This window comes from Orbicella faveolata, unplaced genomic scaffold (genome assembly GCF_042242905.1).
Source record: "Orbicella faveolata isolate gen_17 unplaced genomic scaffold, um_ofav_v1 contig_4, whole genome shotgun sequence".
In the NCBI taxonomy this organism is placed as follows: domain Eukaryota; kingdom Metazoa; phylum Cnidaria; class Anthozoa; order Scleractinia; family Merulinidae; genus Orbicella; species Orbicella faveolata.
Genome location: NW_028301569.1, coordinates 12847501 through 12860000, shown reverse-complemented (window position 1 = coordinate 12860000; position 12500 = coordinate 12847501). Strand labels below are relative to the sequence as shown.

Sequence of the window (12500 nt, the reverse complement as noted above, 5' to 3'; positions counted from 1 at the left end):
CCAGCAGTGAGACTACCTTAATTCACTTCGTTACCCACCTTTCCAATACAGTTTCTTATGGCACTATAAAACTTTACCTGGCAGCAGTAAAAAACCTGCATACTGAGTTTGGTTTTCCGCTGGACTTCACCTCCATGCCCCTCCTTTATGAAACTTTACAAGGCATAAAATGTTTTCAGGGTGTTTCTAAACAGGCACACTACCCCATCACTATTACAGTTCTCCAACAAATCTACTCTAAGCTACAACCCTTTCACTCCCAGGCTTTCGACTCTTCCATGTTATGGGCTGCTTTTACCCTAGCATTTTTCGGTTTTCTAAGAAGCAGTGAATTCACTTGCAACGGCAAGTTTGATCCCCGTACTCACTTATCCAGATCAGATATCATTTTTAACCCTAATATTTTCAATCCGAATTTCCTTGAAATTACTATTAAGAAGTCCAAAACTGACTCCTTCCGTGAGAGAGCCAAACTCACTATAGCTAGGTCAAACTCTAACGTCTGTGTGGTCACCGCCCTTCAAGACTGTCTTCTTCAAACATACGGACAGAGTACCTCCCAGCCTCTCTTCAAATTCACTGATGGGCGCAACCTTACCCGTGCATCACTTACCAACAACCTGCGTACCCTACTCCACATCCTGTGGCCTGGACAGTGCAAACTTCGCTTCACACAGCTTTCGTATTGGCACAGCCACAACAGCGGGAGCAGTTGGACTTCCTGACTGGCTTATCAAAGTCCTCAGAAGGTGGAAATCTAATGCTTATCAAACTTATATCAAGACCCACAAAGAGGCTATTCTTCAAGTACCCAAGAACTTGGCATCGTGCCTTAACTGATAACTACATTAGATACATTGAGAACACTGTGATGTCTCTCTGTAACTATATTTATTGTTGCATTCATAGTTTGTCAATTAATCTCAGGTTCATTCCTATTACTACACGGGTCCCCCAGGCCACCCCTCCACAGGCGGCTGGTCTCGCTATCACTCACCCCACTGGGACCAAGGTCTCTCCGTACCTAATCCCTTGCACCTCCTGTGGAGATCTGGCCTGGGCTGCCCGGTTTTTTACTTAGTTTATGGGCCCCACACAGGAGACTTTCTTGTCATACCCGACGTTAGTAGGTGGGGAATTGCTGCCTGCGGCACCCCTTCAGCCCTGTGCGGGAGCCCCGTCAGGAAGGGGACATTTGTTCTCTGGCTGGGTTAACTTGGCCCCATGTAATTATTCCAGCAACAATGTCCTCCTTGCAGTACAGGCATGAGGCACCCCCTCGACATGGTGCCATGTGCCAAGGCCCCCCCATCCGGTGGGTTTTATCCGGTCAGTGGGCTTTTATCGAGCCTTGCCAGTACATTCCCTGCCCACTATCACCCACTACATGGTCTTGTGTCTTTATTGCGTGCCATAACATTAATTTATCTGGTTATTAACTTTTACCAATGCACAAAATAACCAAAAGCACACGAGTTGTCAGCAGTGACTAATAACATACCCACCCAAACCTTCCAAAGAGAAGAGAAAAATAAAGAAAGAAAACAAAAAGAACTAAAATCTAAACAACGAAGCTTGGGTCCACCCCACCTATGCTATCTACTTGCTCCATTACACAAAACACAACACAGGAATGTTAAATGTGATTATTGAATTTTTGCCACATATTCCTTGAAGCATTAAATGATAATTGACTGGTTCAATATGAAAAACTGAAATGAAACAACAACACTTAAGATGTCAAACACTGCAGATATCAATTTTATTACACTCTGTTTAGTTTCTTTTTATTTTATCAAGTGTTATCAGCTATATCCCAACATTTTGTGTTTTCCAGATACCCTACTTTGTGAAGAATCCAGTTCCAGAGCTTGCCTCAGAGGTTGCTCAAGTTGTTTCAATAATATCAAAGCTACAAATGAATATAGAAGGATTCGAAAATGCATACAACGTACAAAATGTGGAAAGGTATTACCGGTACATTTTTTTTGTTAAGGGAGCTAGAGAATTGTATACTCTCTAGACTTGAGTGGACAAAAAAAGTTACAACACTCCTAAAGCAGTAATGAAAGAGTGGATTGAATAGTCTAGAGAAACTTGCATAACTTCAATACATATACCACATGCCCAAGGATAGAATTAACACATGTTATTGTTTTGGAAAACAGCTCAAAATAATTGTTTTACAGCTATTTACACCAATATACAGTTTTATTCCTAGTTGTTGAAAGAGCTTTGCAAATATCAACGTTCCAATTATAACATCACTCAATTAAATTATGTTGTTATCACAATATTACTACTAAATTAATTTTATAGCATACAACCAACAAAATCAAATAAATAATTTAAATGATCTTTATTTAAAACCACAGCAAAAAGCACTACGAAGAGTATACCAACCGTGAAACCAGCCTCTCCTCGCCCAAGCAAAGAGGGCCAGACTGGAATAGAGGAAGGAAACACAATGAAACACGACGTTGCTAAGCCATGAAGGTAGCACAACTTATTACCTCGCCATTTGGTTTTAGATAAACGAATAGTTATAGTTTTTAACATGATTTATATCACAAGTTTTCCCCTTTACTATAATATATCAAGCAAGCCAAATTAAAATAACCGTCTAGTATTGTATCTGAGAGTTTTGTCCTCGTCATGACAATACAAATCAGTGCACAAAGGTCTATGAAGAATAAGACTTAAGCTAACCGTTTTATGGTGTGTTCTACTCTTCTGCTATTTTCAAGTAGCCTAATTAACACAAATACCGTACATTAAACTACCATATTCTGGATAAATTTAACCAGAATTTTGTACAGCAATTGTGTGGTAATGATTGTCCTGACACTTGCAATTACATTTGGCAGATCCCAGACATAAACTTGATGACACAAGAAAGAAATCTGTCTTCACATAATTTGATGATTTCTGGTGAAAACAGGTTTGAAGATAATTCCTATTTTGAAGTTTAAAGAAAAAAATTAGCCCTTTTTCAATGGGGCTTCTTTATTACCTTCACTAAGTTTTCATGAAATAGTGATGGAATTGAAATGATTAACAAAAACAAGACTTAAGGAAATGTGGTAGTATGAACTAAGTGAAGACAACTTTACAAAAGGTTACCATAATAGTAACTACTTGTACAGTTAGCAAATTATACAAATTATTATACATTGAGCTCACTATCTCTTTTCTGATCGGTCGAAAGCGCACAGTGAATTTTCGAAATCAGCGCCTGTGACTTCATCTCTGCAGATTATACAATAATCATGTCAAAGACACTCAAGGCTCAAGGTCACGGGTAATCATGTCAAGTTCGCGCGCTTTGTGTTGTCAATGAAGAAGCAAAAACATGACTTCCATTTTTTTTCGTTCAATGTATAATAAAACAATTATTTTCGTGATATCCAGAATAATCCAGGTCTTGGTAAGGGTTATCAGCCTCTGCCTTAGGCTTCGGCTGATAACCCCTACCTCGACCTTGATTATTTTGGATATCACAAAAACCTCATCCAATAATTGTTTATAATTTCAACAATATGCATTGATTACATTATTTCCCTGCAAGAGCACCCATGACAAATGGGGTATTATAAGATAACGTGCATGAAGTTCAAATATTCTATCTTAAGAGAGGATAAAGACACGACCAAGTCTAACAGTGTATGCAGTTGAACCCCATTATTTAGAACTCTTTAGGGACAACGAAAACTAGTTCAAAACCACGGGAGTTTGGGAATAACTGAAAGTAAATGCTTGAAGAGAAGATCTAAGAGAAATGGGTTTTAGTTAGGAATAATACGGAATATGAATTATTAACCGAGTTCGAATTAGCGGGGACCAACTTTGTAGACGTATTTTTGTCAATGCGTTGCGGCGTTGCCCGGTAATGAAAATGGGAAAGGTGTGGGACAAAGTGTTGACAATTATGGTTCAGTGAACGAACTCATGTGAAAAATTCTGCGTCTCCAATGATAAGGCCCCGTTCACATTACGCTAGAGAAATTTGAAAAGCAACTTTGTTTCTACGGTCATAGTCTTCCGTCAAGCTCTTTCGATTTTATTTGAGGAAAAGCTCGGGCAGGGAAGTCACATAATTTTCGTGACGCAGTCCTTTTCGAAAAGCTCCATCTCCAAAGTGTTTTAAGTTTAGAATAACACGCAAAGCCGGCGTTTCCAAATTCCTCGGGTGTGAAGAGCTTTTTTGGAAAAAACTCCGTTTTCGTGGCGGATTAGTGTGTACGGGGCCAAAGTAAACAGTCTGATTCCATCCGGGCGCCTTTAATTAGTGCATTATTGTTGCCTATATCCATAGTTAGTTGAGGGGACTATGCTTTAATGCATCTAATCGTTTGATTAACAGCAGCTGAAATCTGTTAACCAATCACAGCCGACTAGTTCTAGACATGCAAACTTTTATGCCGCGTGTTGATAAACTGGACACTGCAAGTACATGTCACAATAGACAATAGCATGCTGGGCGATGGATTAAAATTGTCAGGGGTATTTAGCTACAACATGCCTCACTTTCTCACAGATGTGAGATACAGTAAGGAATCATATGAGATCAGTGAAACAGACAGAACATACATTTTGGTAGAAAGCCAAAGTCGTGTTCTTCATAAAAGGCTGTTATTAAAGACAACAAAGCGAGAGAAATTGTAATAAAAAGAAGTTGAGGAAAATATCATGATTTGCCAAGCCTGGGGTTAGCAGATAATTATTTGCTGAAGTTGGGGGAAATAATTGATATGCGAGACACTGACAAATCACGATATTTTGCGATAACCGAGTTCAATAATGGTTTCATCATTAGATCACCCAGTTTGTTTTCACATTTGAATCTCTCTTTGACAGCTGAGGGAAGCGATTTGCCATTTTTCATACAAGAGTGTGGTTACAATTACGCATGAGCAGAATATTACTTGGAGCAAGTGAGTCGCAGCAAATTACATTTAGACGTTATTACGCGTGAGCAGACCATTATTCGGGAGGCATTAACCTGTAGGTCAAGTAGTGCGCTCTCGCCAAATGAAAAGAAAGGAAACGTGCATCGAACGATCATATCGTCGCACCGCGCCGGTCATGGAAATCCTGATGGTGAGTGTTTTTTTAAGTTACTGCTTACGTACAAACGTTCGCTGAATCGCGGTTTGGGACAACGGCTGAAGAGTTTTGCTTGCTATCAATAATGGACAAGAAGTAAGGGCCGATTTTGCCGCCTGGGAGAAGCTAACGACAAGGTCAAAAAAAGAGTAAACTGAGCGAATAACTAGAACTAGACGTGGCATAAGTCACTGAACTCAAGAGAAACATCCTTAAAAGTAGTCTCTTTTTCAATGTTCTCTCTAAAAATTGGATAACTAGCCGTAGCCTGAATTTCAGCCTCCCTCCTCCTCCCATGGTCAACACCAGAGAACTCAGGGGAACGGGCCAATTAACGGACATAGATTGCACTTTTCAATTCGTACCAATCGATGACACACGTGTTTTGGTTAACGACCTCTTGACTTTGGTGAATAGCGTGATTGAAGTGTGCTCCGTGAAATCTGTCTTTCTGAAGTTCTTGTCTATTTGTGGATTGTTTAGAGTAGACGGTGACAGGGTGTGTGTAAACGAAGTTAAATAACCTTCAACTTGAAAGCCCACACCCAATACCGAATATTTAAAATTTTGACATGTTTATTAAGGTTGCTGTACTTTTACAAACTTCAAAATTTGTGTTATCCATAGATCTAGGGATTTTTTGCAAGGTGTTTGGGAATAAGAAGTTAAGAACAAGTAACAAGGAAACTAGAAGTAGCTCTTGTCTAGTCGATGCAGGGGATTGTCTCAAGGTTGACAATAGGAAATGGCCGCGTTTTAAAACTGAAAAAACATCCTCCCATTGCAGCTTTACGTTTGCGACTAACATGCGTATATCTTCGTAGTGTAGATGGATCCTCGAAATTTATTATGGCTTTTCAACGGTTGTATTTCAGTACTTCCTGACATTATGTTCGGTTATATCTCCTAACTTTTGTTAATGTATTTAAGTCTTAAATTCCCAAAACATACATTCTGATGTAGTTTCTATCCTATTTTGCTCTAACAGATTCAGCAGAGGAGAGAGTAAAACGCTTTTGTTCCTGGACCTCCGTGAGCTTTTGTTTTATCATCACAGAACTGTTTTGGATCTGTTTCCTTATTTCTGAATTGCTTCATCCCTTTTCCCCTTCAGTGATTTCTCGTTTGAATAGCTGAGGCGCTGTATTGTATGAAATAGATGAACTTGAGTTAGAGGAACGCAACTCCTCCTCCGAACTCCCGAATGAGATAAGCGGAGAATACAATGGCTTTCTTTGACTAAGCGAGTTAGACACAATTCGAGGACACATAGCACCAACGTTTTCGTAACAAAAGTACGAGATCAAATGAGAATCATTGGATATTCGAAATTTTTTTCTTTCTTCCACTCCTAAGTACCATGAGAAAAACGTTTTCTTACGTGGCATACAGAAAACAACGTTAATCAGTTGAAGAACAACGATGACAATCGAAACGTCCACAAGAACGATATTCACGATCCATACTAACTTGAACAAGTCAATACCCGGAAAAGCGCACGTGACCAAGGTTTGCTTGTGCACGTGACATATGAACAACCCTTGCAGGCTATAATAATTGAGAATGGGGTATGTCAAATAAAAACAAACAATAAGAATGAAGATGCCTAGGTTTAGCATTAACCTTGTAGTGTAAACTCCGACAATAAATTTCCTTTCTCCCCAAAAGTCAACTTGACTGCTTAGATCCTCGAAAAAGATTTCATAACTTTGGTTCTTTCTGGTTAATCCGTGGCTTGAGCTGTCCACTGCAGGAGAGATCTTCCTTGAGATATCCATAATAAGTCTAACAGAAGCACGAAGTATTTCAGAAGCCCAGATATTCCACAAAATTGTTGGAATGCAGCAGAGCGCAGCTTGAATGACGAACGCAAATGGAAGAAGTTTCTGATAGATGACTCGTCCTTCCCCTGACTTGATCCCCATGATAGTCACTCCGGGGATTGTGTTGGGCTCACTTCCTGTTGCAACAATGAGATTTTCTGCAAAATCTGTCATGGACATGGAGCAGTAAGCCTTATCGTAATCTGCTTGTGATTGATCGTAGGACAGGTTTACTTTGACGCCCCTGTTGATTGGCTGGCAGACGATAAACGAACCTTCGAAATGAAAACCAGACCAGTTAAATTTATTTTAAGTTTCAGTTTCAGTGGTAAATATGCTTATAGAGAATAAAGAAGAATTCCGAGTGTGGTTTTTAACTTAAGGCCTGGTTACAAGGAGAGAGAGCTACCTTAGCAAGCGGGTTACCCTAGCACTCACACATTTCCTCCTTTTTTTCTTCGTCGATTTTAGAAGGCAGCCAGGGTTACCGGGTAGGTGGGTTATCCTATCTGCGTGCTAGGGTCACCCTGGCAGGCGGGTTAACAGTTTCCCTTGCAAACACTCCAGGTAGGGTTAACCTACCTGGGATGTTTCCAGACCAGCAACTGGCGAGGAGATTTCAATGTTTTGAGCTTTAGAGTAAAACGGGGGAGAAAAATCCTTTGACAGAGCTAATATGCCAAACGTCAAGCTAAACCGCACGAAATGAGCGAAACTATAACATCGTGGAATGCACAGATATATACATGTACTTACCGATCAAGTATTCCTTTAAGATAAGAAATAAACCTATGGTAGCCACCGTGTAAACTGACATCTGTCTCACAAGCGAATCGAGAAAGGTGTCAGTTTTTATTTGTCCATCTTTCCTTTGGCTTATTGCTCTTGTGAAATCCATCATCGGTCAGGCCATATTACTTCATAGATCTCGGTGAGATGAACGTTTCTATATATTTTGATAATTCTCCATGTTTTTAGACCGATTTACTCAACTAGAAAAACAAATCCAGAAGAACAATTCCGGGGTCATCAGAAACCATGGACATCACGTTGAGTAAGTCGCCTTTCCAGATCTTTCGACCTTCAATTATTTGCCGATGTTAGTATTGCGGGATGCGTCTTTCTCTCAGTTTTGTTGATCACAAAATGGTCCAGGAAAGTACAATAATGAGTAGCTTCAACTCTCAGGTATAGAGAAGAATGAAGAATTTTGGTAATCAAACGCCCATGGTAGTAATTATGTAGCCGAAAAAGAATTCCCGTTCCCTTCATTAAACCACTGAATCACTATTGTTCGTCGATTTGCCTGGCTGAGTTCTGTAAATTCTTACACCAAAGGCATTTGGTAATACCGCCCTCTACGCGTAAAATAATCAACGCAGTGAACTGTGGTGACTTTTTTCGATGAGATAACGTTAAAACTAAAATACTTCACTCGCTTTGTGGCCTTAAAAATTTGGGATCACTAAACATGACAAAACTCCGGAAAGCTTATGAAGAGACTTATTAATTTTGTTTTTATGGGTCTACTTAACAAGGATCTTTACGAATATCGTTTCTAAAACAAACAACATATTTTAGGATTACAATGATCGATTTGAAGATTTATCAAATTGAAGTGTTGTTCAGAGGCGAAGGCAGAAATTCAAGCTTTTTACATTGACTGAGTTTCATTCCCCAGCCAGTGTTAACAGATAGTTTTCAAGTATTAGGATTGACGCGACTTAAGTGTCAAAGAAAATTTATTTCTTTTCTCCAAAGGAATGACTCCAAGGGTAAAAGTTGCAGGCCATCAATTTTTTGTCTGATCAAACCGAGTTTTAGACGTATAAAAATTTGGACTTCAAATACTAGGGATGGGAATGGTCCTTCAAAAATCATGGGTCTCGCAAAATTTTTGCCGAATTTTACGGGTCTCGCAGTCTCGTTTTTTAGCGGTTATGTGCGTCTTGCAGTCGCGAAGTACCGATTTGTTTATTTTTTTTTTTTTATTGAAGTTAAATCACATCACAACATCTTAGAACCTGAACGTCTTGAGTTCGCATTTAAAACACTTTGAAGTCTCGGGTTCGCAAAGAAAAACGCTAATCTCGTCGTCTCGCAAAGTCTCGCATTTAGCATTCGCCACCCCCAATACTTACGGGTTAGACTTACACACCAGTCATGCATGTAACTGATACGCCATTGAAGCGTGTCAAATATTATCTTTCAACGTCTCTTTAATTTACGCAAAAGTAAGACAAAGTAGTATAAATCACTAACAGAAGTCATTTACGATGGTGTTAGTGCTTTTTCACTCCCTTTCGTCCAGGTTTCAGTCTTTTCTCATTTTTTATTAGTTTTTACATGACATCGAGGCTCGAACAGTTGACAATCTCGTTACGTAGCAACTTTGTTCAGATGCAAAATGGCGGACAAAATTGAAAAACCCCGAACAGCCTGAAGAAGGTTTCTCGTGTAATTAGTCCGTTTATGTTTCTTCAGAAGATCTTCTTAGAGACACACCAGATAACAGGTGATATACGCTTCTAAGGATAGGATTCCACTGTCACAAAGAAGCTATATTTAACAACAAAATGTCTCAAAACGGTGCAAGCACTTTGGCGAACGGCAGCAGGAAACCGGTAAACAACCCGAGATCCGATGCGTTTTCTCTGCCAGGGATTGACGAGAACGAACTTCGTGCACGTATTTATGCGAAACCCCAACTGAAGCCAAATCCACGGGCTCTGAGATTCAGTGGCCCTACTCCTGTGCAGCTCAAAAAGGTGAGATTATCTTGAGTTTATATTTAGTTGAGTGTTATAAGATTGTTTTTGGTTTTTATCATCTGAAATTTGAAGACTTTTTCGAATTCGCCACAACTAAGTGTACGAGAGCTAATCAATCGTACAAACTTTATATCAAACCTGCCAAACTCAATTGTTACAAACATTCTTTTTTTATTAGAATAGTTAAGCAATGGAATAATTTACCAAGAGACTTAGTGGAAGCTGATAGCTTCCAGCTATTCCGATCCAAGCTTAAATTGTATCTGAATGTTTAATTAAGGATCCTTGTTTTTATATATTTTCTGTATTTCTCGTATTATTTTAGGGAGTTTTTACAGAGGGTTTACCTCATAACTTCCTTTTCAAGACGCCTTTTCTTTTCTATCTTTTGTTTTTATATGTATACTTTTGTAACTTTGCGTCTTGAATAAAGAATGTATGTAAGTATGTATGTATGAGCCTTCAGCTTGTAAGCTCAAATAATTTTGCACATGTAGATAGCTGCAGAATTTCTGTAAAACTTTTTGTGAACAAGTTACCGCGAGAAGCTGTAGTCAACAAGATAAAAAAGCAGGCGTTTTAATCCATAGCACCATGTGTCCTGGACATGGGTCTTTTGTTTTTTTAAATGTATGTGTACGATATACACAGTTTACTGGAAAAACTCTTTGTATTCTTGAATTTGTCCTAGCCTACATTTAAATTTACGTATACCAGTACTATTCCCTGTCGAGGGATTATATATTTGAGATGAGTAACTGGTAGTCAAGTGCAGTTCTTGTACTGATTTAATACTGTTCGGCTCTCCTTAAATACAAGACTATATGTTGGTGTTATTCGTGAAATGTTAAGGGACTTATGCACACTACTATTGGTTAGTTTGAGTTCAGTATATGGTGCCCCCCCCCCCCCCCCCCAGAGGAGCTACTCTAGAAAGATTTATACGGGAAGATTCCATCTGGAGGTGCAACTCCCTACTCCTTTGGGTTCCATTTTGACAGCAAAGGTACCACTCTCATGTACCCATCTTTACATACCTACTTAAGGTATCAGTATACCCCAAAATTGACCATTTCTCAAAGAAATTGTTTTTTGCTTTTTCAGATTGATCTTATTACGATCTTTCATTTTAAAAAAAATCTATGAAAAAAGATTGATTCTATGCAAAGTTACAAATAAAAACGTTTTGTTGCATCAATTATCTCTAATTAATAGCTGTCAATGGACCGTCACTAGAAATACTTCCATTAAACACTGTGTGACAAATTGCCGCATATTTACAATTACCAAATGTTTGTGTTTGGTATAGTTGACGAGCTGGTCTGGTTGTTCTCCTTTTGTCGATTGTTGACTTGAACTTAAATATGTCATCGAAGAAATGCAAAAGTTCTTGTCCATTTGCAAGTTCAAAGAAAGCACCAAAGAGGAAAAAGTCGGGGGTAACGTTTCAAAAGCATTTGATCAGATTAGCTGCTAGCAACAAAGGTTCCTGCTTCGAGCAGGAGAAGTTGCCTACACTGGACGAGGAAGACGTTTGACATTTTCTAAGCATTACCTCCTTGGCACTTTTCCTGTTCAAAGCAGTAACAGTAACTAACATTTCAACTTAATTGGTATCTCATGGGTTTCCTTCACGTTGTTTACAAGCTGAGCAGGCTCTCTCGTTGTCTACTGCATCTCTAAGCCAAAGCGTTTTAAAAATTGAAAGGAAGAAACAGAAGCGAAAATTATTTCTTACTAACCTGGGCACATGAGTAGTGAAATTCAGATCTTGCACAAGGATATTTCCTGCCAGATGCAACATTTGAGACTCCTTCTTAATTGATACAAGCTCTGTTGTTAAAGTAAAATGAGCCTTCACTTGGTTGATTAACATGTCATTATTTGGACACGTTTTGTGTAATTATCTCATTAAACCGGAAGAATGCCCCAAAGTATATTTTCCTTGGTATCTTGAAACAAAAATTTCAGTGAGTGAAGCGCACATTTTGAGTTCTTTTCCAGCGAGTTTTCAACGTTTTTTGTTGAAATTTGGAGAGAATGTTGCCTGGTAATCAGGCAAAAAAAACCTTGTTGGGGAATTTTTATTTTTTGCTTCTTTCAAAGTTATGACTATTTTAGTGAAGAGAATGCATGTTTTATCAATACTCAAAGTTAAACTATGTGTCAAAAACAAACCAGACAAGTAATCAAAATTTCCTGACACTATTTTTTAGAGAAAGGTGTCAAGAAGACAAAGCCATGTTGATTGCGTCCTCCCGCTCAAATCCAAGCGAAAACAAACATGATTAGTGAACCTCTGTACTTTGGGAAATAGGGCGCTATATTCAGAAAACCTTAACTTTTTTATTGTTAATTAATGAATATGCCTCCGTAATCTACAATTCTTAAGTTTTCAGAAAATATATACTTTACTGGGGTTTGTGTGAAACATCCAACCGTAAAGTGGCACTAATGAATGATGGTCATTTGGGGAATACTGATACCTTAAAAACACTGATCCCTTTTCTAAACCCTTGAAATGAAGTTAATGATGTAGTGCTTAATAAATTTAATGATACAGCCATAAGGTTTGTCTGTTCAAAGTATTTTAACTCAAGTCCCTTTTAGATACCTAAATGACAGATTTCCTTGCCCTTTCATATGCATCAATTTGTGAATTTCCTACCCTTATAATATACCTTAATTATGAAATAGTTTCCCCTTTTGGGTGGAGCCTCTCCAGATAGGCTATTATAGGGAGTACCCACCTCAGGATGGTACCATAGCACACATGCTTTCCATCCGCATGCTTCGTCAA

The 12500-nt window shown here is 38.7% G+C and overlaps 3 protein-coding genes across 5 annotated transcripts in view; 2 read left to right on the top strand and 1 right to left on the bottom strand.

Annotated features, from left to right (window-relative positions):
• The window catches only part of LOC110062370 (DNA repair protein RAD51 homolog A-like), a 42832-nt gene extending 36125 nt beyond the window's left edge, over positions 1–6707 (top strand). For 2 of the 3 annotated variants that reach the window (XR_016203011.1, XR_016203012.1), the window contains 5 exons: positions 1838–1968; positions 2376–2496; positions 2868–2941; positions 4858–5100; positions 6095–6707. The gene's annotated coding sequence lies outside the window, so the exon portion shown is untranslated. The remainder of the gene's footprint in view (positions 1–1837; positions 1969–2375; positions 2497–2867; positions 2942–4857; positions 5101–6094) is intronic. The other variant, XR_016203013.1, reaches the window with a different exon arrangement.
• On the bottom strand, positions 5665–8198 carry LOC110045399 (uncharacterized). Its single transcript, XM_020751001.2, has 2 exons — positions 7686–8198; positions 5665–7204 (listed from the first exon to the last, which is right to left on the bottom strand). The coding sequence occupies exons 1-2, from the start codon at positions 7828–7830 to the stop codon at positions 6201–6203; spliced, it is 1149 nt and encodes a 382-aa protein (XP_020606660.1). The 5' UTR covers positions 7831–8198; the 3' UTR covers positions 5665–6200.
• Positions 8199–8898: 700 nt separating this feature from the next.
• LOC110045185 (dynein axonemal heavy chain 6-like) overlaps positions 8899–12500 on the top strand; it is a 103321-nt gene continuing 99719 nt past the window's right edge. The window contains exon 1 of the mRNA XM_089275940.1: positions 8899–9697. Coding sequence (XP_089132066.1) covers positions 9506–9697 — 192 coding nt within the window. The 5' untranslated portion in view covers positions 8899–9505. The remainder of the gene's footprint in view (positions 9698–12500) is intronic.